Source organism: Echinococcus granulosus, assembly GCF_000524195.1.
Source record: "Echinococcus granulosus chromosome Unknown EG_S00070, whole genome shotgun sequence".
Lineage (NCBI taxonomy): Eukaryota > Metazoa > Platyhelminthes > Cestoda > Cyclophyllidea > Taeniidae > Echinococcus > Echinococcus granulosus.
The window spans coordinates 64,573-90,982 of record NW_020170450.1 but is presented as its reverse complement, the minus strand read 5'-3'; the positions used below and the strand labels follow the sequence as shown (position 1 = coordinate 90,982).

General features: G+C 41.9%; 1 protein-coding gene across 1 annotated transcript in view; it reads left to right on the top strand. All coding sequences in view use genetic code 11, as the record gives it.

Annotated features, from left to right (window-relative positions):
- The window catches only part of EGR_07109 (Ras-specific guanine nucleotide-releasing factor), a gene marked incomplete at both ends in the record, with an annotated part of 45,656 nt that extends 19,280 nt beyond the window's left edge, over positions 1 to 26,376 (top strand). Inside the window, 34 exons of the mRNA XM_024496358.1 lie at positions 1,117 to 1,227; positions 1,293 to 1,410; positions 2,396 to 2,565; positions 4,273 to 4,348; positions 4,435 to 4,665; positions 5,417 to 5,673; positions 6,032 to 6,114; positions 6,202 to 6,277; positions 7,311 to 7,570; positions 8,352 to 8,521; positions 8,593 to 8,768; positions 9,354 to 9,570; positions 9,672 to 9,787; positions 10,009 to 10,078; positions 10,575 to 10,692; positions 11,134 to 11,500; positions 11,832 to 11,924; positions 12,574 to 12,671; positions 12,742 to 13,104; positions 13,176 to 13,293; positions 13,435 to 13,530; positions 15,844 to 15,903; positions 15,979 to 16,113; positions 16,151 to 16,252; positions 16,293 to 16,499; positions 17,588 to 17,824; positions 18,295 to 18,534; positions 19,208 to 19,444; positions 20,437 to 20,652; positions 21,718 to 21,876; positions 22,187 to 22,330; positions 22,778 to 23,103; positions 25,894 to 25,985; positions 26,150 to 26,376. Coding sequence (XP_024349199.1) covers positions 1,117 to 1,227; positions 1,293 to 1,410; positions 2,396 to 2,565; positions 4,273 to 4,348; positions 4,435 to 4,665; positions 5,417 to 5,673; positions 6,032 to 6,114; positions 6,202 to 6,277; positions 7,311 to 7,570; positions 8,352 to 8,521; positions 8,593 to 8,768; positions 9,354 to 9,570; positions 9,672 to 9,787; positions 10,009 to 10,078; positions 10,575 to 10,692; positions 11,134 to 11,500; positions 11,832 to 11,924; positions 12,574 to 12,671; positions 12,742 to 13,104; positions 13,176 to 13,293; positions 13,435 to 13,530; positions 15,844 to 15,903; positions 15,979 to 16,113; positions 16,151 to 16,252; positions 16,293 to 16,499; positions 17,588 to 17,824; positions 18,295 to 18,534; positions 19,208 to 19,444; positions 20,437 to 20,652; positions 21,718 to 21,876; positions 22,187 to 22,330; positions 22,778 to 23,103; positions 25,894 to 25,985; positions 26,150 to 26,376 — 5,766 coding nt within the window. The remainder of the gene's footprint in view (positions 1 to 1,116; positions 1,228 to 1,292; positions 1,411 to 2,395; positions 2,566 to 4,272; positions 4,349 to 4,434; positions 4,666 to 5,416; positions 5,674 to 6,031; positions 6,115 to 6,201; positions 6,278 to 7,310; positions 7,571 to 8,351; positions 8,522 to 8,592; positions 8,769 to 9,353; positions 9,571 to 9,671; positions 9,788 to 10,008; positions 10,079 to 10,574; positions 10,693 to 11,133; positions 11,501 to 11,831; positions 11,925 to 12,573; positions 12,672 to 12,741; positions 13,105 to 13,175; positions 13,294 to 13,434; positions 13,531 to 15,843; positions 15,904 to 15,978; positions 16,114 to 16,150; positions 16,253 to 16,292; positions 16,500 to 17,587; positions 17,825 to 18,294; positions 18,535 to 19,207; positions 19,445 to 20,436; positions 20,653 to 21,717; positions 21,877 to 22,186; positions 22,331 to 22,777; positions 23,104 to 25,893; positions 25,986 to 26,149) is intronic.
- Positions 26,377 to 26,410: the final 34 nt, after the last annotated feature.

Sequence of the window (26,410 nt, the reverse complement as noted above, 5' to 3'; positions counted from 1 at the left end):
ATTTTTCAGATACTTATTTGTGTATCTCTTTATTATTGAACTTCAATATGAAAACATCGCCTTACCACTTGGGTTCCGAGGGCTGCTCTTAAACGAGCCCACTTCATGCACCAGTCATTACTCCAATTAACATTTATCAAAAAGCTTGATCACATTATGAACCGCAAATCTACCTACATCTCATAAATTTATATTGTATGTCAGTTCCTCCATACCAGTTTATTCCACTTTGTGGCTGCTCGGCTATCATCATGGGGCTCATTTGGCCGCCGAACACATGGGATAGGTATCATCAAATCACCCAAATCGCTTATTTTTACGTAAGCGTTGTAGACAGCATAACGATGGATGTTATTTTAAGTTCCTTACTTTCACTGTTGCCACGTCTATTGATCAGTTTCTCTAAAAGGAAGATTATTCAAACTGTCAAACATAAAACCCGCTTTCTGCAAGTCCTCAGAGACTCAGCCATCCCCAAAGGGATCCGAGGCTCGATAATCGGCCAAGGCGATTTGGGTGGCGTGATTTATAGGTCAGGCTTACCCACCAACGCTACCGATGTGGCTGTCTAGGCCATTTTGGTGGACACAAAGAACCCATTTTAGTAGGAGAGTGCAAGTGAGACAGAAGGATCATGTTAATCAGTGAAAATAAGTCCCTGTGGCAAACTGAATTTTTTCGTGTTTTTATAAAGGTATCCTGCCTTAAGGTGTCGCTCGGCATTTGGACATGTCAAGTCAGGGTAACTGACTTCTTTCCCGTAAAGCCTATCATTATGATTTAGTGTAGTAATAGTCAGTCAGTGGTAAAGACCACCGCAAAATTAGTTCGTACACTGAATCAAGGAGGAGAAAATCGTTTGCCTTCACCATGAACACAAAATCATCTTCATCAGTGTGTAAAGAGTAAAAAAAGGTTTCATGGGTGGGTAGATGCTTCTGTCGACTTTTATTAAAAAAATATAGTCATTAATGTTAAACAATATTTGATTTTCTACTAAACTTTTGCATACAGCAAATTATATTAAAAAATGTCAGATGAGTCAATTTTGAAACAAAACGGCCTACTTAATGAAGTTAGTAGCACGTATTTCCCACTATTTTATCCATTATACAGATTCCGCGGTACCTTGTCACGTTGCACGAAATCCTTGCCCACACACCTCATGAACACGTCGATAGAACGAATTTGGAGTATGCGAAGAGAAAATTGGAGACCCTCTCTCAAGTAGGTTTACCACTTTAAAGTTTAATTCTGGAAGCATCCTCATTTCAATTAATTTTCTTTTGAAGGTAATTCATGATGAGGTCAGTGAAACGGAGAATATTCGCAAGAACCTCGCGATTGAACGTATGATCTCTGATGGGTGCGATATCCTTCTCGATGCAAATCAGGTTTTTGTGAGACAGGGTAGGCCTACACGTGACATACGGCTGAGACAGGAGTTTTTTGTTATCACAAACGATCTCTGGAAGAAAAAAGAGACACATTTTCTTTCTTTGTTTCATGAAAAAAATTGATTTTTAATCTTTAAAGCCTCGGTTATTATACAATTGCACTACCCGATGATAGTACTTGTGTTTATCAGGCAGTTTTGGATATATCTTTTTCCCTATAAGTCACTTTAAAAACAGGAAAATGCAACTTAATATTGCACCTCGTTATCATAAAAGGGGGAAATTGTTTGCTAGCTTTTGACTATCTAAATGTGATTTTTGTACACTGCTGCTTGATTATATGCGCATAGACGGTTTCGAGGTCTCGATGGCGTACTTGGTCAGTAGGACTTGGGGAGAGTGAGGTCTTTAATGCGGACAATCTATGGTCAACTGGGTGTCGTGATCCACGGTTGCGTCTGCTATGCTTGTCAGTGGCCGCTTTTCTCACTTTATTATGGTAGGGTATGCCAAGCACATATGGCGCTAGTCTCCATGTCGTATGGGCCATTGAGACCTTTCGAAGAGATCGCAAATAGGGGAGTGTTCTCGAAAATGTGCAAATTCAAATTCCAAAATCTTCACTTGAATAATGTTTTTCGGGGATTATAAATATTCCCGTGAATATTTCGTCTTTCAAACAGCATGTAATAAGAAGAAAGTAGAGAATGCACCACGTTGCACGCATTCACAATAGAGACCGGAATTTTGGCCAAAGTAGGTAAAGTATGTATTTTCAAACAGTTCTGCTCTTAGTCAGATTATAACGCCGACTCCTTAAAGGTAAGAGTGTCAACTTGCCATTGTGGTGCATTCAGAGTGCGCGCTACATGTATTTAACACCTGACTTGGTCCCAAATACGAAGATGCATGCTTTGCAACGTAATTATAAAGTGGCATGAGCAGATCATGGTAGAGTATCTTCTTCATGTAATTTGTATTTTACTGGTTCGCTTCAGGAACTCTAGCGCAGGTAACAATGAATAAGGCAACCTATCCTTGCTCCCGAATCACTCAGCTCAGTTCCTCATCATGTGAAAAGAAGGAGCGGTTGAGGCAGGTTTTTCTCTTCACAAATCATCTTCTTATCGCCACGAGGACTAATTCTGGGAGACTCAAGTTGGCCAAGGTGAACAACCGGTCAGATAATAGACTTAAAATAATTTTTCTCGTAATTTAGCACGCTTTAGTGCGCAAAAATTGTTTAATTTGACTAGTTTTTGGTATGTTAGTTTCCCAGGGGACTCGCGATTACATCTACTTAAAACAAATTGAGTAGCAAATGACTTCGACTGGTCAGCTTTGTATCCTGAAGTTAAAAAGTGCATCTTATCAAATTTGTTTCAAATTTAGCAAGGCTTTGTTTGCAAATTTTTCTACAAATGGTTTATTTAAAAGGAAATTTTCCTGGTTTACTACCTTTTTAAAAATACGTACATTTTATGAAGTTCTTTGCAAATAATCAAGCAAATTTTGTTACTTGCTAAATTTTATCTTTAAAAATCAAGGCTTAATTTTCTAATGTAAGAATTTTTTGATCTCTCACATTTTGTTGCACAAGAATTGGAGGCCATTTCTGTATCAGCAAGGTCTCTCCAATGTATTCTAACTCCTGATGACGGTAAGGTATTCGTGTGGTCTTGGCGCCAACTCGTTACAGTGATTTTTAAGCAGATAAGAAGATCCGAGCATTAATATTGTATGGTTATTTAATTGCATGGATTGCAAAGGGCGGTTGTTAATCGTTCCATTTGTAGTGTGCTTGGGCCACTCTAGCCATCATTTTTGGTTCACGAGTAGTCCAAATTGTCGGTTGAATCAGGCAATTTCGATTAAGACCTTATAGCAATGCAGAATATATGTTGCTCAGTTCCAAAGTGGCTTAAGTTTATTGAGGAAGTAACGTAGGGTCTAGAAGGGAGGATGGGGTGGGAGAAAGACTCATCTATTTAGATTTCCGAGAATTTCTTGTTGCCAGTGAAACGTTAGATCCCAAGTTATGGCACCACAAGGAATTGTCAGTGAGGATTGTTGTAAGTAATCCTTTGAATAAGATCTTTTGCATTTATATCAACGGAAAAGAAGGCAGAGAAGCTAAGAAACTAGATCAGCCAACTCAACTCAATCCGATACCACTTAAAAGTTTGCAAGGGAAGTTTCCTTAGAAACAACCACCTCTAGTCAGTCAGTCCTATTTTGGCAGGACGGTGCACGATCCCTTGTCTCAGTCTGCAAAACTTGCGCACGTGTTTGAGGTCTTCCTACCTCACCCCGATTCTCGCCCCCAAATAACCGGCCAAATTATGGTTATCACCTTTCTGGAGAGTTGGCGACCTTTTAGGCAAAAAAGGACAGACAGTTGATAAACAAAGGGGAAGGAGAGAAGTGCAGTTTGCATGGGCTGGAATTAATTGCTTCAATCCTTAGCCAAAACGCTTTGAAGGACTAGTTGGTCTTTAAGCTCCACGCTTTAACTATTCCAGCCACTAACGTACTTCTCTATTGCTCTGTCATCCTGTTGCCCTTATTTTCAACTTTTGCTAGACAAAGTTTCTTGGAGACTTGCACTGCTTTGTGACGGGGTGAAATTGGGTTTTGAAGTAAGTAGGCTCGTTCACACCGGCATCACATGACAGCGTAATGACCCGAAGAGGCAAAGTACCAATTGGGTGGCAAACACCTCTGTTCCACTTATAAAAGACTACATTTACTGGTTTCTGATAACAGTCAATTCTACATAGTGAATGAATTAAAAAGAAGAGCTCATAAAGGCCACTTGCATAAAGTTATGAAAGAGAGAACCCTTATCTCAGCTTTTTTCCTTTCTTTTTCGTAGAAGAACGGTAAAATTCCTCTACAGGGTTGCGCCCTCATCGAAGAAATGGGTTCCGACTTAAGTCAAGACGAAAGCGGTAAGTGGGATTGGATCATTCTTCGATCACTCCACTTACTTTTAAACAATCGCCTTGCTAATATGGATTAAAATATTCCTCCAAAGGTCATGGCTCTCCGCCGCCCAATGACACCCCTGAAAGCGGCCTGAGTCCCGTCTCAAGGACACAGAGTGTAAACAGCTTTGGAGGACAAGAGGATTTAATTCCAATGGAACCACAGCAACAACAGCCCACACCACCGTCACCGTCGTGGAATTTGATCCCCGCTAAATTGGCGCATGGATCGTTGATGCTGGCCGCACTGACACTGGGCACTACAGGAGGTGATTACGCAGGTAGACTCTTAAATGTCTTTCTGGTGAGGTAGTAATGCCCGAATACAGGTAAATAAATATCAAAAAGCTGTCGCGGTCGCATGACTTTAGATTAGGAAAGTGTGCTTTTCCTGCAAACCAGCCGAGAGACACAAGGTTGCTGTAAGGTGCTGCTTCTATCCAAGTTTTCTACCACTCAAAACATGCAACCCTGGCTGACTTTAGTCAACTTAATTTAGCCTCATTAACAATTTTTAAATGTTTGTTTTATTTCCTATGTAATTTTTGGGGTTAGGTGATTACCTGATGATCATTTGTTCGGTTGTTATGAATGGAATATGAAAGGTGAGGAAGAGAAGAAGCAGTTAGGCAGTGTCAACCCTCTTTCCTTCTTCCCACTCGTCCCGAAGTGCACATCTTCTACCCAGTGGATTTTTAGATAGGCTTCATTAGAATTTAATTCAAGGTGCCATTTCAGATGGATTACAACCTACTGAAAGCTTCAATAATTTATTAACGTAAGGAGTCAATTTTCATACTTTAAATTGAGTTTAAGGGTTTAGAAAATTAGCTCCTCCTCATTTCCATTTCGGAAGCCAAACAATCTGTTCTTATTCATTGGCATCTTGATTGTAATATAATTTTAAAACAGACAGGTCGTTATGATGCATAGGGCAGGGTTGTGCTTTTATACCTAACTTTTAGCCAAATTAACGCCCCCAAATTCCTTGTTACTCACACCAAATGAGTAGCACTTTTGTTTGCCCTCAAGGGAAGTTCAGGCGGGAGACACGCACGAGCTCCCTCAATCGCAAAAACGTTGCCGATGACTCAGGTGATGACAGTCCCACACAAATTGCCTCATTGATGTCCACCTCACCCTCAACCAGCACCGCTCCTTACCTCGGAAGCTACAGAAATCTCGCTTTTCAGATAACATGGCCAGGCAATGAGGAGGAAACCTGCAGTATTTGGCTAGTGGCCTCGAATTTGCAAGAAAAGGAGGCCTGGTGCTCAGATATAAGTCAGGTTGGAGGATTGAGAGAGCTGTCAGAGAAGAAAATTGTTCTTTATGTGCACAAAATTAGACCGTGGCATTTAAATACTGTTCATCGACCAATAGAGCGCTGATGTAGAAATTTGTGGCGTAGTACGAATTAAATCTGGACATTTAAAATTAGTCACTAAATCGTCAAAAATGAGTCAATGAAGTGTTGTCTTCGAGAATGCAGGATCTTTACTGGACATAAGTTTCGTCTTCTAATGAATTATCTCCCAAAGCTAGTTAATCAGACAATTTACAGTCATAATTACTGCCACGACGAGGTAAAGTGGTAAAAAAATACAAAAGTTGGTGGAATAAGAAATAGCACCTTTTAAATTTTAGTGCATTGAACAACTCCACTATAGTGACATGCTGAGCATTGCGCATTCGGAGGTGTCATCAATCTCCATGCCCTATTCAGTTCGGTGGGTTCAACATGACTTTCAACAGTAACCACGACTGAGCCTTTTTATTTAAATGTTTACCTTTTATTGCTTCTTTTATTTTCCCAGTTTGGATCCTGGACTATTCAAAGACTGTCCTGACATTAAGTACCGGTCAACGAGGAACTCGTGCAAAATGCCTCAAGTAACTACCCTTTTAAAATCACTTTATGTTAGTAAGCTTGGTTTGGAAAAACTCTATAGTTTTTAAGGCTACTTGAATATTTTTTTAAAAAAATTTCACATTAAGTTTAAGCGTCTTTCTGAAACTATTTTGAGGCTTATCCAACCTATGCGTCGCAAGAAATCATATTTAGATGCGAATAAGCGCCTGCAGTTTTGGATCGAAAAAACTGACAAATTAGGACAACCGGGGAAAGCCTTCTAACAAAGTAGAAAAATTGAATAGGCAAAGGTTTTAGAAGAAACGGTGTCACCGTAGCACTTTGGAGAGCCCTTAGAGTGCGGTGGGTGCGCGAGTATTTCCGGACCACTGGTGTAAACGAGGAGGGCGCCAGCTCCGCCCCATTTATGCAACTTTTAAATGACTTTGATGTAAAAGGCCTTGTGAGCACAGCCAGCGGAAATTCCTAGGAAGCACTGACTAGCTCAAAGAAACTTTTTAAGACATTGAATTGCAATTAATTATAGAATTGTGGAAGGAGATGCCAAAGAGATACCTCGAAAGGGACTTCCCGGACGCCCAGGTTGGAAAGTCTATCTAGGCATGGTTAACACGGGTCTAAAAAAAAGTGGTACTTTTCCAGGATGTAGGTTTAGAAATAAAGGCTTCCGTTCCAAATCGGCTTGTCTAAACCATTCCTGAATGGTTGGTTCTACTAGCACAATTCTTCCTAATGCCATGCAAAGTGTTGGAGACTTCTTTAGCCTAGGGGTCCAGCTAAACTCCATTCGTACAACAGACACGTCCAAAATCAGCAAAAGGAGTGACTTCTGAACGTTTCAGCGAGCGACTATTTCATTTCTCACCTTCAAATCCAATCTGCACGACTTAGAAGTAGGCAGGTGATAGCACGCTTGAACAAGATTTAATTCTTCCATACTGCTGTTACACTTGGAGCGGCAGTCAGCGATCGTCACCAAACCAACGCCCATTTAAATTTGTTTTAAAGCACTTTTCGAATGAAAGATGGGCTCAATTTCCCTTGTATTCTCAGTACACAGTAGAAGTAATCGTTGATCCATCATTCTGCCTTATGAAGGTTCGCCACGGCACCTTGGGCCGTCTCTTGGATCGCCTTTTGGATCCGCGGTTTCAGTCAATTGACTACTTGAACACTTTCCTTCTTACTTACCGTGTCTTCACCACTGGACTTACAATCATAGCTGTGCTTCGGTGTGTACTTCGAGACCCATCACTTCAACTGGCTTCAACAAAAATTGACCTCGATCTACTAGAGTCCATGCTGCAAGCGAGGTAAGTGAGAGGGGGGGAGAAAGGGAACCCTTATTTATATGTCAATTCTTGAAATTCTTAATTTGCAATTCATTCTTGATTCATTAAGGATTTTATTGTCAAACAACCAATCCAGTAGGCATTCCCACCTACCACGTGTCGTTGCTGGTTTCCAAATTGTACAGATTTAACCATCTCGAGACACGCGTCTATTCACCCATCCAGTTCATCCTTTCAGTCAAATTGCCTATCAACCCAGATGGTACCCACCTATTTCATCCAGTTACACTTCATTCTGTGGTTTAGTCGATTCTGAAGGGTACCTATTTTCGTTCCAACCACCTATGCATATTTCTAGTTAGCAAGCCGCTCATTAATCTTTTTTAATGCATCCGGATCCGGATTAATTGCCGTCCCTCCTCCTAATCAACCGCCATTTGACCATAAATGATCCATCAACAGCATTCCTTTCCGCATCTTCTGAGAAGAGTATCTGGATTACAGTTGTTGAAAACGCAACAAGATCTGCATCAACGAATGATGAATCGGTTTATGTATTCAAAATTATTCTATCAGGGTATTTAACAGTTTAGCCTTCTTCAATATGCCAGCTCGTCCCTGACTCACCCCTTCAACTTTTATCAACTCACCATCCATCCATCGTCATGAATGGGTGGATACACTTCCAATTCGCCGGTGGGTCACCCACCCTACTAAAACATAAAAAGTAGCCTTTTTTCAATTTGAAAATCGGAGCAGCTCATATATTATCAGTAGCCACTACTTGCTCATAAATTTTTAGACCCGGTGTTCGACGTGCCAGTCAGCAGCACAACGATAGCCTTACGTTTACCGGAATCAAGGGTGGGAGACGAGTGTCCACAGGCATGATCGATGCCACGAGACACCAAGTCTTCTTTCCACGTCGAAATCTGGCCACTGAAAAAGTTCTTGAGGAGGAGGAGCATGAGTGTGAGTTAAGATAACAGTTGGATTACAAAAAGAAATGTCTAGAAGTACTGCTTATTCTACCTCAACTTCAGCCGGCGATAGCGAAAGTGAGGAAGATATCGAAACGCGGAGGACTAAAAGTGCATCTGAGGCCGATAAATTGAGAAAATTTTTATTTTCTGAGGCCTCTAGGGGCAGTAGTAAGGAGGGAATCAAGAACATATCCCATGATATAGTGAAGGAGGCAGAGGAATTGGCTAGGAATGCGGTGAGTTTGGTGCTACCGTTGTTCATTCCTCAGTTTCCAGGCCGTTTTTTGTTTATTTGTGCATCAAAATAGGTGCCTTCTAACTCTTGTGTTCTATTAATCAGTCGAAAAATAAATGAATGTATGGCTGAAGTTGTATGCTTTCCAACTATAACGCCTTTGTTAGCGAAGAAAAAGTGGAAGGTCAAAGGAAGGGACAAATCGACGAGCAGGTAGGATCTGATCACAGTCTCGTCGTTCGTCTATCCGTCCATCCCGCCAGTTGTGGAGGCTGTGTACTACAGGCGCAGTGATCTGCTTGCACCATCATGAGAATATCAAAGATGAGGCAGAGACAAAGATTGAGTGGAAAATTAACACCACAGAGAGAAAACTGCCATCCCATTAGCAACTACGCGCTTCGTGTGTTACCAAGGGGCATTCTCACTTTATAAGTGGACCAAAAAATTATTTGGAGAGGAAATTATCTTTTCTTCAGATTTTAAATCCCAACATGTTAACTAATTTGGTACTTTATAATGTATGGTTAAGAATCCGAAGTTGCTTAAGTAGGTCTAACACATACTACTCATTTGTTTGTTTCAGTCCCTAGAAAACAGATTCGATCCACTGACAATTGAGGAAGAGAGCAGAGACAATTTAAAATTACTTGGGCACTCCAGAGAAATTGGTAATGGCAAAGAACGTGATGAAGAGAGTGAAGAAGGAGGAGAAACGGAGGAGGAGGGAGAGGCGAAAGGCGATGAAAAATACTCCTTTTCTAAAGCAGACAAATCGGCTCTTGTGGGGCTTAGCCCGATGCGTAGGTCTAACGATTCTGTGTGCTTCTCATCTCATCTGACAGGTGTGAACTTTTGGCTGACATATTATAAACTGCAAGTCTTTTCGGTGTGAAATTTCTAGATGCTGTAAAAATGAAGCAAGCAGAATCAGGAACGGGGAAGCAGGTCATCGCGAGTGAATTTATCTTTCCTATCACAAATGCTGGTTCACCACTGATGACCTTCTTTGGGAACAAGGTATGTTATACTATTGTGAATAGCGGTGGACTAGTTAAAGTTGACTCTTAAAAACTTGTTTTCACATTCTTAACCACTTAATCTACAAATTAATATATAAAGAGTGAAAATTGTGAACATCTTTACCGTTTAACTTCAAGATTTAACGGATTCTTTTACTGCCCTACTCTTGGGCTCAATGACTAATAAAGAAAGGATTTTTTACTCTACTGCCACTTTAGGAGAATCAAAGTGCTGTCGTGCCAGATCTCTCAATCATCAAGAGCCGTTCTGTTTCAACCTCTGCACCCAGTATGTCAGAAAACAAACAAGGAGGCGCATACTGCCTTTATGAAGCAAAAGTTTAACATCTCTTTAGTCTATTTTATTCCTTGTGTTCATGGCTCTAAATTGAAAGGCATTCGCGACTTAATCTACTCTTAATAGTTTTACTATTTTCAAAAAAAATATTTCTTTCCTGAATGCACATACCGCTGAAGGATTTAATGTGTTCTCGATTCACTTCCTTATCGCTTACAGCGTTAGTTGCATACCATAAAAACCTTGTTTTTCTCTATATGAATTAGGCTAGCAATTCCAGTTGTCTTTTAGATTATATCAGAAAAAAATTCAAACGCAGCACTTTTTCCTTCGATTTCATCCACCTTTCTTCCAGCTAAGATTATTAAAGGCCCGACAGTAAGTCTAGTCTCAATAGCCTTATCAATTACGATATCCAAACGAGTTTTTTATAAGATTGCTACTGATTACATTTAAGTAAAAAGTATTTCGTATTCATTCTCATGAGACCGAACCAGCTTAACCCGACAACAGAGCCGCGTGAGTTACACCTGTGGCACACCGACGTATCGTCGAGCACCAAGAGCCGGTGCTATCATCACTTCCGCGCGACTCTCTAGACGAAGGTGAACAAACAATTAATCAGTGTGCCTATGATTGGTCCTTTTTTGATATCAGCACATTTAAAGCTTAGTCCTTGAAAAGCAGACCCCCCTTATAAAAGACCTTTATCTCAATTTGGGGCACTTAGCCACTCGAAAGGAGGATATTTTGATGGTTTAAACGTAACAAATACCGTTATACTGTCAGCGACAACTCCAATCGTTGTGACCTCCTAAAACAACAGCTTAGCAATTACTTTTGTGGATCTTACGGTGGGAACAATGAAATTCAGTCATTTACAATCCCACTAGTTTCAAAGAATATTTGGACGATGTTTACAACTATCCATATAATGTATGAATGCTTCATAAATAGAGTACAAAATTAATTCGAGGGTGAGATGAAAGGGTTATAAACTATAAAAAGCTTTAAGTTACCTCGTTTTTATCACGTGCCTCTTTAAGGTCAAGCAACTGGGCCGCGGTGAAAGCCTTTGCCATAGCAACTGCAGCCAGCAGTTCGACACGCATGTCCCATCAAAGACGCATATCTGCTATCCACCGATCTCCAATGTCAACAGCAGCAATAACAGCAATAACAACATCTTCCATAACACCTACAACTGCCGTAGCTTCTACATCTCACTTTGGTGAAACACCACCAGTGACGACCATGGCATCCGTCGCAAATTGGATGACACCGAAGGAAGAATCCCCGTTTCTGCGATTAACGACATCGAGTGGAGAAGGAGGAAGAGAGGAGAAGGTGGCGAGCATGACAGTATTGAGGGTTTTGAACGTGGCACGGCATTGGATTACGAAGTATCCCGAGGTAGGTAGACGGAAATTTCATCTCCCAGAGTGGATGGATGGGTAGATGCAAAATTGGATGGATGTATACGGATGAATATGAAGTGGATAGATACGGGACAGAGGGGTGAAATGGACAAGTGGTTGAAAATTGAGTGGATTTCTTTTTGGTTAAAATAGGCTTCGAGTACTTCATTTTGTCGTAAATAGCCAGACGGGCTAAAATCAAGGGTAAAAACAAGGTATTTTGCTGAATTGACTAATCGCTTGATATCTCTTCGAATATCAACCATCAGACTTCAACCATTCTCTCTGATTTTAAAGGCTGCCTTATATTTTATCTTCATATCCAGGATTTTGACGGCAATGCTCAACTCAAGTCCAAAATGCAGGTTCTGCTGGAGGAATTACTTCGTAATCCTCGCCTAAACGTTTCAAATCGCAAGGTAGCTTTCCAGCTTTCCAGAGAGATGCTCAACGACCAGTTAGTCGAATCGCATGTCGATCTAGATCTCCTCATGACCCCATCACAGGCAAGTTTACCTTTGAATCGACCTTTTCGATTAATTTTCACCCACCCTTGTTTTAACCAATACCGAAGCAGATGTGTTCAACTCCCCTTCTTTGATTCTTTAGGCATGAGAAAACAAGTAAGGATTAAACACTTTAATGATTACTCAAGAGTTCATACAAATGGAAGGGTTTTACGATAAATCACTGCATTCTTTTCTTGCTTGACCTTTAGAAGATCGTTCGGCAGATCAACCAATCAAATAAATCTGATGCTTCACAATCGAAAAATGCAAAAAAAACACTAAGTATCGCGGTTTCCTACCCTTTTATTCATTGAAAAATTTCCTAAGAACTTGTTTATTAGCTGATGTAAAAACAGCTTTTATAGAGGCTGGTTTCCTACTGAAATCCGTCTACGTATCTTCTAGCCAATAGGAATAAAGAACTACCGTCAACACTTGCAACAACCTTCTGCTTCCGTCTAAGTTTATCATAGTATTTTTCTGTCAACGAAGGTATAGAAAAATAGAAAATACAGACTTTTCTTGCAATAAGTGAACAATTTTTTGTTGTTTTATAAAGGTTCCATCAAAGGAGAACTTCGATAAAATACCAGCATTAGATATTGCGGAGGAGTTAACCTACCTCGATTTCCACATTTTTCGCTCAATTAAAACGCAGTAAGTCCTTATTACCTATCCGACGAAGTGGGCCTCAATTGTAGCTGACCATAGCTTTTCCATGTTGCAGAGAACTACTGAACCAGGTATGGATGAAAGATGGAAAGGAGACCAAGGCGCCCCACGTGATGCTGGTGACAAAACGCTTTAATGAAGTCAGTAAACTGGTTGTTTCGGAAATTATTTCCCGCTCAGAAATTCCAGATCGTGCAGCCTGTATTGAAAAGTGGATTGCAATTGCTGACATCTGTCGATGTTTGCAGAATTACAATGGGGTGTTACAAATTTGTGCAGCCTTGGAAAACAGTTCTGTTCACCGCCTGAAGGCAACCTGGGAGGTGGTTGCTAAACAGTCTAAGCAGTCGTTTGAAAAACTCCTCACTTTGGTGGCTGCAACCGCGAGGTTTAAGAATTTGCGTGAACTGCTCCATCGGTATGTTGACAAATACCATCAGAGGGTGAAAGTTGTGTCCGCCGGCTCTGAACCAGTAGTTTTTTTTTCAGCTGCGACCCACCATGCATACCGTATCTGGGCATGTATCTGACGGATCTCTCCTTCATTGGAGAGGGCGCATTGGATATTACTGAGCACGGCCTGATAAATTTCTGCAAAATGAGAATGGTAGTCCTGATTTTCAAAGTCACAGTAGCTTTCTAGCTGGCTCATGTACTCATGGAGATAAGGAGGTATACCCAAACACCCTACATGATTGAACTTAGGCAAGAGGTGGGTTATAATTTTGAGCTAATGGCAATTTTTTAGGTCGTGGACTACTTACTAGATCCAACTCGATTACTAAGCGATGACCAAACATACGAGGCGTCGTTGAGCATTGAGCCGAGACGACCTTTCACTACCGTATGTCAAGCAGAAGGCGAAAATAATGAAACCGGAGATACAACACCTTTTGGAGGAGACGGGAACAAGTAAACGTGAAGGATTTATCAGCGTACTCGGAACCCACAAAGCTCTGCCAATAAAATAGGGAGGCAAAACAAACGAGAGTGATTATTTATTAGAAATATACGTACTGTTATGTGTATCATCCATGTTTTTGTTTTGTTAGGGAGGGATTATTTCGAATTATTTGAGTTAGTAATGAGCATATTTGATAAGTGATTTTACAGCAATCTATAGAAAAAAAGGCAGATCTGTTACATTAAGAAGTGACGAAAGAAGCAAAACTGATAAATTTAGTGCACCGCAGCTGGTCTTTCCTGAAGTCGTAAGAATTCTCGGTAGTGTGGGCAGGAATGCATTGCTGAAGTACAGAGGCTGCTAATGTGGGGCGCAGGCACAGCCTCCAAGCAAAAGTCTAGCTGCGACGATTCAAGTGCTGTGTAGTCAAACACAGAGTTAAACAAACTACGGAGACATCACATCAGTTATTAAGGTAGGTGAATTCAGGACGGTGAGGATTTGTCCAGATGTTTACACGCCATGCCCTACTTCTGCATGTCTTCTTTGGCGTCATAATAAGCCTCGACAACATGCCGTAAATTGCCTTACTAACGTACGAACTCTGAACTGTATCAAGAAAGGGAATACTTGCCGGTCCCTTGTAATTTAAAGCCGTATATTTCAACTGACGAAAGGAAGTAAAAGATGAGTATATTACAGAGGACGAGCATTTAAACACACAATTAGTAGGTATTAAATAAGTAAAACGCGGAATATGATACCGTAGCTTTCCGAGACTTTTCTGAAGACGAAAGAGGACATAATAGTCGGGTAGAATGTATATATTCAGCGCAGAGAAGGTATTTGGGCTGCTGGCATGGTCCGAAGGTCAGCCCACCTGGCGTAGTACAAAAAGGCTAATTCAAAAGTGGTGCCTCGCTAATACCGAGGGGCAAACAACTATCGTATTACATAGCCGCCTTCTCTTCTGAGTGTCGCCCCTGGCACTCCCGCAGGTCAACCTACCACATCAGCCATCAAGACGTAGACGGTGCTTCAAGGAAATACCTACGAGGCGGCCGTGCCAGTCATCAAATTGGTGTGCAACCGAGGAGATACTTGACCGCATTGTCACTGATCCCTCTTGCAATTTAACTGGATCTGGAGTTTCGTTCGGTTTAAAAACTTGATTCAGGAACGGAGAATTGTGCCAGCCATCATGCGTGTCCATAGATAGACGTAGGCACACTGGCCTGAAGGCATATTCATATAAGGAAAGACAGGATTTAGCATAGGTCCATGGAGGAAGGGTTTCGCGTCTGTTCCTCCCTTCCGCGCTGTTTCCACTTTGGAGCTGCCCGGGCTCCATTCAGCTAGTAAGGAAATGGAGGATGAGTCGCGAATTCACATTAGCAACAGCTTTATGCAGGCGTAGCAGGGGAAGTCTGTAACAAAACTTCCAGATGGTTCACAGCTAGTGCCGCTTCAGTTGTTAGTGGCTTTCCTGCAGAACACGGGACTGGAATGGATGCCAAAGGTAGACGTCTTTTTAAACCCTTTTGTTTGAGGTCATCGCCATTCACCCACCCGTAGCACATGTACTTCGTCGGCTCCGTTATGGTTTATCACGCAGTAGTAAAAATCAGGGTAGATGCCCTTTAGGATCGGGTTCGCTTTCCGCCGCCATTAATGCAGCGTCCCTAGACTTTCCTGAAGACAAAGGAAGACAATACTCGGGTGGAATATATATATATGTTCAGCACAGAGAAGGAATTTGGACTGCTGGCATGGACTGAAGGCTGGCCCGCCCGGCGTGAAACAAGAAGGCCAATTCAAAAGTGTTTCGTCGCCAATACCGAGAAATAAACAATCATCGTATTGCAATACACTATTCTAAAATAACTTCTTACTGTTTGCCTAAAAACTCTAGTGTGTAAAGAAAATTGCAGTTGCATTAATGTTTGCTTTGTCAGAATTGTGTTTAATTACGCTTTTAATTATAAATAATAGTCAAATAAATTTTTTTCAGATTACTGCGCTATTAAAAGCGCCACTTTGCAAAAATGAACCACTGCAAAATTTTGCTTTATAAGCTTTGAAAACTTTTAACTACCAAAGTAAACTTCAAATTTTAAATGTAAATTTAGTTTTCATGATAATGCTGATGGTGCGACAAACAGTATATTAGTATTTTAACCTCTTGGACATTTGTTGCCACTCTAGCCTCACTGATGGCTTTTGTTCCCGTGTGGTTCGTTATACTCCTATCAGGTCTTGCACTTGCTGAAGATCAGTGTTCTCTTCTTTGTGCCTCTGGAGTCTGCTGCAATGGTGCGAATGGGTATTTGCAATGTTGTCCAGCTTCCGATGTGAGTTTTAGCTTGAATTTCTAATCATATTTCATAGGGCATCTGCTGCGAATCGGGCACTTCTTGCTGTCCGCGAGGCACCGTTTGCGACTCCGATGGTTATTGCACAAGGATCCAGTCCGGATTCTTTGCCTTCATGAACTTTTTCGCTCCACCCCCACCTCTATCTCAGGTAATTATTTTGGGAGTTCATGCGTGGAGTTCTTTAGATTCCTACTGAAAACCCGCCTACAACACCGGCGACAAAAACTGAAGCCAGTTTTGAATCGTGTCCTGCGACTTGTGGAGATCTCTGCTGTCCTTTCGAAGGTGTAAGTTGTGCAGTGTATTATGGAAAATTCAACCCTCTAGGGCGTCTGCTGTAACGACGGCGAGCATTGCTGTCCGCCTGGTTATGAATGCGACATTTTAACAAAGTCATGTCGCCTTTCTCCCAAAGACGAGTTATCCTCGATCTCAGATAGTCGAGTATGCCCTCTGGTAGACTCGGGATGTCGCAACACTGATACCTGCTGCGTTATGTTCGATGGTACTATGGGGTGTTGTCCTTACGAGGAGGTGGGTTATTTTTTGGATTTACATTGTATTCGTACTTAGAGTCGGGTCCCTAAATTTTCCAGAAGGCTTGTTATTCATTTGTTGTTTTTGACATGCTGTTACTTCCGATAGGAAGTCACACGCAGCCTATAGATGTTTGTTAACCTTTACCATCGGAATCTTTATTTCTCACAGAATTTGCTGCATAAACTGTTGTTATGGTGTTTTTTGTGTTTCTTTTTAAAGTAAATAAAGTTTCTTGCCATTTAGTAGCCATATAAACGGTTGTTTTTACCGATAAGATATCCAATTAAAAGTGGTATATATGTCCTCCAGCTAGTCAGTGTATGGACGTATCTTTTGACTGGCTTTTTTAAGATTAGTCGTGGGAGTTCATTGACAAGTATTCGTTTGTATTGTTTTTTACCATTTGGAAGCCCAGGGTTACCTCTGATTGATCTTAATTACCTTCATTTAGTGGTAGTTCATGAATTCTCAAGGGACTACTTTGATTTATTTTAGGCCTTTTTGTGCTAAAATGAGTTTAACCTTGAATAATTGATCTGCAAGTAGCCATTTCATGTGAACTCAAAGTTCACAAGTAAAAGGTGGGTATGTAGGGTTATGTTTTTGCATTTTCTCTCACTCGTTACAGTTTCTGTTACACCATTAGGTCAGTGATCGCTAGAGTACTATTTTTTCTTGACAAGTGACTATTTCATAACAAGATATCTGTTCAAGCGACCCGTTTGAAATTCTAATAATTGCTTGAGGATTCTAAGACTATTTGAAGTGAATATTCTCGGTAACATAACATCTCAACCTCACTCTTCGCTAAAATAGGTCATTCCCTATTTTTTGACCTCATAAGGCCTCATTAGACACCACAGTGTTCTTTTTTCACCACTTTTGCTATCCGCGTTTTCGTGTATAAACAAGGTAACTTGCCACGTTAACGTTGCTAGTTCGCGTCCTTGTAAGCAATTCATGTTATAAAAGTAATATACTTTGGTTTAAATCGTGACAATTTTCTTCGTTTTCTAATTACTGATTGCTTTTCACCGATTATCCGCAATATCACTTTCGTTCAAATGCCATCATCCTTTCAGGCAGATTGCTGCGCAGACGGTTATCACTGTTGTCCGAGAGGTACACACTGCACCAGTGACTCGGATGGATGCGTGCCCAGATCGGGTGCTTGGGTGAATCCCTTCGAGCCCTCCAATTATTTAATCGGTCGAAAGCGTGTCAAGTGTTCGGATGGGAAGTCTGCCTGTCACAAAGGCTCCACCTGTTGCAAGACTGTGGGATCTGGCGCCCCCTTTGCGTGCTGTCCATTTGAGAATGTAGGTTTATGTCTCTTTTCGGATTGTCGTTGTGCGCTTAGACACTTCATGTGACTTTCAATTTTGGAATATAAGGAATTCGAATTCTTTCATACCTGTTTGCAAACTGAAACATGCTAGCAAATTTAACCTATTTGACAGCGATAGATTGCTTGGCTTGATGTCTATTGGTCTACCAGCTTCTATTGGAGAAGTCTGAGGGATAAGAGGTCTTGAGTTTTGAATGGATGGGTAGCTTTATGAATTAATAAACCGGACTCTGACGAGTAGATTAGGCACTGGTCCACAGGTGGATGGATCAAGCATGAAGGCATAGATGAAAGATAGTTGGGTAGATTCCTAGTTGTTTAGATGACTTGATATTCAAAGTTAGCTTAGGGGAGGGGAAATACGTCTCACGAGTACGATAGCGACATCAGTTAGTGTAATATCCTCCAGCCAAATCGTCTTGAGATACTTCCTCCTTTCAGGCCGTTTGTTGCAACGATGGAGAGCACTGCTGTCCTCAGGGCTACCTCTGCGACTCTAGGAACGGTGGTTCTTGCGTCTCACTATCCACCATTCCGATCATCCCCGTTGTCTCGGGGGAGGCTTCGAAACACCCCGTAGAAGAAACTGTGATGTGTGATGATAGCAGTTACTGTGAGGGTCCCAATGCCACCTGCTGCCAGTTGGCCGACGATTCTTGGGGCTGTTGTCCGTTTTTGGATGTGAGTTTATTTGGGAGACTTCTCCTGAAGCCTATGATCAAAGCGGAGAGATGACTGGCTTCATCGTATTGGGATGGTTCCCTCAATTAAGCCTCATTTCACCCAACTGATATTAACGCCCACTAGATTTTTTATAGAATCTTCCTTTAACAGTCAGTCGGTGGGATGTAGCGCATATCCGATTGTCAGATTTTATTACCACGGCCCTTTCTGGAATCGTGCTTATCCACCATAGGAGCCTAGTTATCAACCCATCTTGGAATGTTCAATTCGCGTAATTTACTGGTTTGACTCCAAGAGTTGTGGAGATCCTGATTTGCTCCCTTTAGTTGACAACTCGAATCCGCTATCATAAGTTAGTTGGTCTGATGGATGGCTCGGTGCTCTCCAGTTGCACGGAGTCGTAGAGGCTAAGTGGCTGAATCGACAGTAGGGGACGAGTAACGTTTGATGGATGCATGAACAAGGTGGACGGTCACATGACTAGGTGGATGAATGAGCGAATAGGCTGTGGAATGAATGACGTGGTTCATCAAGGAATTGCTGGGTTTTAGTAGGTTAAATGGACGGTTTTTAGTTGGGACGGAAAGATGGCTGAATCGCTGGTAAAAGTGTTGTTGAAGTGTTTATTTTCATCACGAATCCCATTGCTAGTATTTCATTCGCCTCCTAGACCACTTGTTGCTTAGATCGTGAGCACTGCTGTCGCAACGGTTACTCGTGTGCCTTCAATCAATGCCTCAAATCTGACTCGAGTGGTGACCTTTTAACACCTTGGAAGTTCAAAAAAGCAGCAAAGTTTGTCACTTTCGACAGTATCGTTTGCAAAGACGGCGTAACTATATGTCCGAGCAATACGACCTGCTGTCCGATTGATGACAACTTTTATGGGTGCTGTCTGTGGCCTAATGTGAGTCTACTGAACTGGCCTCTTTCAGTATTATGGCGATACATTGAGTGTGATTCGAAGACGCTGTAAGGTGTGCATGAATCCAGAATTGGCCTGATTAGTGGCGTACACAGAAGAGCTGGAAGATTGGAAAATTTCGCGCGATTATTATATTAAATGAGAGTTCTTCTCCTCGGAAGCTTTCTCCTTTGTGTTCCTTGTGGGAACTCGTCTTCTGCTACTTTGGCTGTTGCAGCAGTTAAAGTTTGACATCTTATATGTCCTGCATGAGGCAGAAGCGAAGATCATAGGTCGATTTGTCGTGGATTCCTCAGGATAAGCTGGATGATTTTCGACAGCTAGCGCTTTGAATGACTTGGAAATGCTGATCTTAAAGGCAAAAGTATTCGATGGGAGTTCCTGAGACCCACGTTCTCTATTCGTCCCATCGATTCACTTCGTTGTCACCTCGGTTCTGCCTAGGCAGAAGCCTTCAGAACTTTTATCTGGGGCTATAGACGCCCCCATGAAAGATGTTTAAAACTGCTAATGGGTGGTACCTTTTGCTCTCGAGAAGCTTCTGCGCCCTTGAAACCGAGTTATGCTTGGTTGATAAATCCGACTTACAGCCTTCAGGTTCAAAAGACGTTTGATGACATGAAAGATGGCAGAGAGCACACTAAAGACTACCGCACCGACAGTCTGCACCATCCTACAATTCATTGCAGCAGGTTCTACCGACGACCGTACCAACTTTTTCGGTTAATTGATCCTGCTATAAACTTACCTTTTATGGGGCATTTTGATTTGTTCATTTAATTTGCCTTTGGGGGTCCATGTGGCTTCGATAGTCCCGTCGCGTCTCCGCATATTCAACCCTCCACAATGGCCGCCTTCCTTCCACGTTGAGATGATCATGTCAAGATTCTTGTTATTGTGATCTGAGTTTGCTTGGAAATATGGTCCGGTACTACTTTTATGCTTATTTAGCTTCTCGTCTTTTCCTTCTTCAGGCCGTGTGTTGTAAGGACCGTAAGCATTGCTGTCCATCCTCGTATGAATGCGACACCACCTACAATGCCTGCGTCCGCAGTGATGATGCCTCATCTACCATCCGGGCGAGCTCAGAAATCCTACCAGCTCTGACGAGCAAGTATCTTGGGGCCTGCTTTCCTAAAGCAACGCCTTGTTCCGGCAATGGGAAGACCGGTTGCTGTCCCCTCGAAAATGTACGTTAATTTGACGTTCTTCCAATTCTTTGAGTGGCTCTGCTACAAAAGTTAGAAGTTAAGAGCCGAAGGCTAGATGATGCTTTGCAAGAACCGATACAAATTAACTTGGACGGAAAGTTAGGATTAATGAATGTCCTTGTTTGAATCCCCTTCTTTGAAGTCACCGTTTCAAATCGAGTTCTTTAACTTTGTAGGCGTTTGTATCTAAAGACTTGATACCTTGTGAGCTGGGCCCTAGTATATTTAAACATATAATGGGACGGTTTCGAGAGTTATAGCAATTTTCCCCTCCCGATTTGGAAATCGTGGACTTTGGCGTCTACGCCTTGAAATTAGATAAGATCCACTGCATTTGAGGTGTCTTGCACTAAATAGGATCTTTTGAATAAGCTTCGGTACCAATTTCTGCAAAATTTTTGGCCCCAAAACCACTAATGGCGAGGTTGATATTTCATCAAAGACCTGAATGCTCTTGATGCGGCTCAGAATTTTGTGTGATCTAGAATTCGGAAGGGCATGCCTAAAGACGTAATGCTTGCAGTGTCGACCCTAGAAATTCCATTCTGCAAAAGGCGAAGCAGGTGTTTATAAGTTGCCATCACGGTGAGAAGTTCCCGACATCAGTGATGCGTCGCTTGGATTTACGTTAAATGAAGTGTTCAGGAAGATTTTCCGCTCCACAACGCCAACATTTATTTCCTCGTTGTGAGATGGTCTTTTAATCTTTAGCATCTTAGCCGGCGCTGGTAAGGAGGATTGCTTTTTGAAGTCCAACTGAATCCATTCCTGCACGAGTCATTGCCATGGAACTTCATCAAAGTAGGAGGAAAATCCGTTTCGGTTCAGTCACCTTCAACATTTGTTGCTCAAGTTGTTGATGTGATGCACTTAGTGATGAAATTTGGAAGTGGACATCGTTAGACTGACCAGGCCCACCTAATCCGTTGCGGTGTCATCAGCACTGCTTCTCAACTTCGATGATGTTTGATTTGACTTCCATAGAATCTGTCCTAGAAGGTGCGTTTGTGAGTACTTTAAGGGCATTTATCTGAACCGTTGCAGGATTACGGTTTGGAAGCCAGATTGAGAGTAAAATCTGACTACTCTCTAACTGTCCATCTAGTCGGTGGACCTGGTGATTCAATGAATGGTTCAACTGCCAACCCGGTCATTCGTCTCCAGTCAATCAACCCATCCGGTTGGTTTTTTGACTCGTCGATAGTAGTGTCTGTTCAATTATGGAGGTTGCCCGACTTCCACCATTCGTCAATGAGCCTCTAGTATTGGAACTTTAGCTGGAATTAATCTAGACACACCTCTTCAACTATTATCCCTGCCTTGTGATCAATCAGTTCCACGCCCTCTTCTCTCACTTCTCATGTTCGTGAATAGACGGCTGAGCGTCTAGGGTGCCGCGTATTCATCACACTAATGCTACAACGTTTCAAACCACTCATGGGAGACTCGAGATTATTTTCTACTCCTAGCTTAGGTATTGAATGCTTTTCTTTCCCCCTTTCCTCCGCTTTAGGCCGTCTGCTGCTCGGACGGGTTGCATTGCTGTCCGAAGGACTCCGTCTGTACCGCCAGTGGTTGGTGTTTGATGGAGGGTGATAAAAGCTTGACAGACGGTTTCCTTCGAGCGCCGCGTCTCCTACCGAGGATTTTTGAAGCAGTTGGTTGATTAGTAAAGTTTCTACCCTTTCTGTGACCTGACTCAACAAACAAAACTTTTCCTCTCTGCCCATTTTGCTGTGTCCAGACCAACCATTCATCTACATTGTTACTGTTCACTGACGCTTGAGACATTGCGAGGTGTCCACTTCATACATCTGCAGAACCTAACGTTGCTCTTTTCAGACATTCCATCGTCTACAATATTTCCGCTCTTCTCCTGTTGTGGAGGCAAAATCGTTTGATTCGCTTAACTTCATCTGCAATCATTTGTGTTTCTTTTGTGCGAATTTGTCATTCATTCTTTGTGTGTTTTGTGTTTGGTCTTCATTAACCGGGTTGTATGTTTAATTTTTGAGCAATTTTGATAAATGTGTGCTGACACATCCTGAAGGCGCACTGAAGCCGCATTGAAACCGGGAATTCCAATTTTGTTGGCGATTGGCAGGATCGCCTTAATCTTACGTTTGAAGTGGTGGTGGGTGGAGGCTTCCTTTTTGCAGCGATTGTGGTACACACGCTTCACTCGGTTCTTGTCTACGTCTGTTTTTCACATGTGGGGAAATATCTCCGATGTTCCGAGTTGTTACCAACTACTCTCGTTGTGCCTGCACTTGGAACCTTTCAGGCACCGAACCGGGTAATCAATGAGTCGGACGTCGATGCAGGCGGATGTTTACCGACGGCGTGGAGGGTGGAGACGCCGCAAGCGCGTACACGCCTGATGGGTGGCCCACGGGGTCAGCTTGTGCCGCGCGGTCGCTTCACCCACACGTAGCCATAGCAACCAATTGACCTTGGCATTAACAAATCAGGGGCGAATTTATAGAATGTTGAGGAACCAGTGGTGATGATGGAAAGGTCTAGAAAATCAAAATAGGGGCATTTTCTGGGGTTGAAGCCGCCTCCAAAACGTAGAATTCCACGAAATTTCCTTCCACTTCCTTATGGCCTAATTAGGTTCCACTTATAAGTGGTGGGAAGGTGTTCTACCGTTTAATTCAAATAGAAATACCCTCAGTCTATTTCGACACTAACGTTTTTCCTTTTTCAGTGTCTTTTCGAAAGAAACAATCTTAAATGGCTTGGTATACTTGCCATTAACTTTCTATTGCAAATTTAAACCACCACTTTCTGAGTCAGTCATGTTGGATTTTCTTTCTTGCAAAAAAATGTATCGGTAAGTATTTTACTATCTGGACAATCTTTATGGTGATTTAATATTCTGTTGACTATGCGGGCCCTTCACTCTCTGCTAGTTGTACCCCACTCCGCGGTTCAACCTTTGGGTCATGCTGGTGGCCTTTTGGATCTTCTGTACCTTAGCAACACGTTCTTCGACGCAACTTGAGCTTATCACGACCTTGACAAAGGCTCGGGATTCCATGTTCTCATCCGTTAAAAGCATAAATTTTTTTGATCTGTCGTTAGTTTTGGGTCTTTTGATGTTATAATCAATCCTATAAACGCGTTCTGAAGGATGAATAATTCATAAAGCCTACCAGAAGGACAGTCTTGCGTTGGCTAGGAGGATCTCTGGCGAAAATCGGCCACCACAGCCTTGATGCTGTAGTCTTTTAAATGGTGTCTAGTCTAAAACTTCCGGTGTGGTCCGTTCAAATACCAGTCAGAAAACACCAAGAAATCATTTGTTTTCGTTCTATGAGAACATTTTAAAGCTGATTTATCGTTTCAAACTCAATCACCCCTCTTCTGGCACATTAGTCGGCGCGTTCTTTTATTTCAACCCCACCAAGAACATGATTCACGTGCACGTGGCCTTGTGCCAAACATTTTATGAAAAATAAGTTGTGTAAGCTGTCTGTGCATAAAAAAAAGTAAGCATGAAATAGAACGATTAGTGGGGATGACTAACGTACACAGCGAGTGATATCTACCAGTCAGGACTCACTCTAGAAATGTGCTTTAGTTACGGGACTCTCATGATTTTCATCGAATTCGGTCCCTGCTAAATGCTCACCAGCCCTTTGATACTTGTAAACTAGTTAAATAATATTTCTTTTATGTGTTAATACGCTTGAAGCAGAAATCGCTCCTCAAATGCATACTACTTTATTCATTTGACAGTAGTCGCTTTTGCCCAACCTGCAATGCCTCCCCATTGTTTTTTAGTTATTTACTCCGTTCGTTTTTTCATCTTACTTGCTTCGCATATGGAATATGAACAAACAAATTAATAATTTTGTTTCAACACATGTGAATAATGGAAATTTGTCGCAGTTGATTGGTTTATTTTAAGTGTTAAGTAAGTCTAATCATATTTAATCTTGCTGGTGATTCAAAAATTAAGAAAAAAAGACTTTTAAACATCCGAAAAATAATTCTGGCAATTGCGCAATCCAAATAGGAACAAAGTCCTGCAAATGCGCTCGTAAAAATGTTTTCCTTTAAAAGGTCATAATTATGCTGAAATGTAACAGCCGCGCTGAATGTTAAAACGGGTGGATCGACTGTGGTTAATCGCAGCAGATGATTGACAATGGTTTGTTGACTCCGTGCTGGATGAAGACTACTACCTGTTAGTGGTGGTACCAGATCTGTGCGGAGCAAATTGTGACGTGGAATTATCTATTTGCCATGTGGTGCTAAAGACTGGATGCCGTTCTACAGTAAACGTACTCTTCATGCCAGTCACTTATTGTGCTAACATTTAAGCCAAAGCAGGATTATTGCGTCAAAATTATGTCTTCAACTTACGATAAAAACTGTCTCTAGGTCACGTACGATTCGCCTAAACCCCATCTCGCTTCATTTGCATTTGTTGAAGTAAAGCTGAGTGTCAACATGCCACGCAATCGCGAGACCTTAGGCGCTGCTAGGATATCATGCTACTATGAGGGGTCTGCAACTCCTACGCAATGAAGAGCTCGCGTAGCTAATAACGTTTTGAAACAAATATCATTATCCTAAAGTTTATCTCTAGCATTGGAGCAGAAGTGAACAAGGCGACCTAATTTCCGGAGCAGGTCTGTTTTTTTTCCGTTAAATCCCTTCTTTCACTATTCTTACCACTTTAAAATTGCCACCAATAAATTGATGTCAAATTGCCCTTACTAAATTAAGTAGCATGCTAGATTTTTTCCGTTATTATGGCTAATAGCAAACGCCATTCCCAATCTACTAACTATAGTGACTACTGTCCCCATTTCAGTAGCGCATGCGATGGAGAAGTGTCACGCCCATATCGAACCTTCTTGCTGAATCAACCGTGAAATCACGTGGCATGAAATCAATAAAGTCGTCGTATTATCCCTCGGACATACACTGCATCTCCGAGGTAGCTGTCCATTTGAACCAAGGTGAGCCTATCAAAGCTACATTTTCAGTTTTATTACCACAATCCAAATTAGTCGTGTAGATTTTCTTTAAGGCGAATTCACTAATTAAGGCTCTAGATCGGAGTTAGATTCTTTTTTCTAAGGTGTAGAACTATATGCATGATTAATGCTGTTTTTTTCTAAAAAAAGAAAGTTAAAAGATTTCTAAATCGCCTACTAGTTACATTACTTACCAAGGTAGCTGTTTAGGGTTTTCCATTTTTAGGACGTTGGAAGCTATGGCGGACTCTGGGAAGGATCCTTGCCAAAATTCATCAGTAGGATCTCAGACGGCTTATCCAAAACTGAGTGAAGATGGTAAATCATGTTCGCAACAATCCCAAAACCCTTCAAGAGCATGTCAATCTAAGGACGCCTGTCCGCAGTCAACAGGCCAATCACAACCGCCTCAAGCAATAGGAAATGTTTCTTCTTGCTCTGTGAAATTGGTTTGCTGCCAAAGAAAGCAACGTCACTCACAGCAAAAGTGTCAGGAAGAGTCAGCAACGAAACGGTGTTCAACACCAACTCAGACCTGCTGTTCCAATGCCCCTCCACTTCAAAATTGTTGTCCAACCTTGAAGTGTCAATTTTCGAAGCCCACTTGTACAAAACCTCCATCTTCGCCCTGTTGCCCCAGCCCCTGTCCACCTCCACCCCCGTCGCAGGCGTGCTGTCCAAAACAACCACCCGTTTGCCCGCCACCTAATTGCCCACCCCCCAGTTGTCCAGCGCCCAGTTGT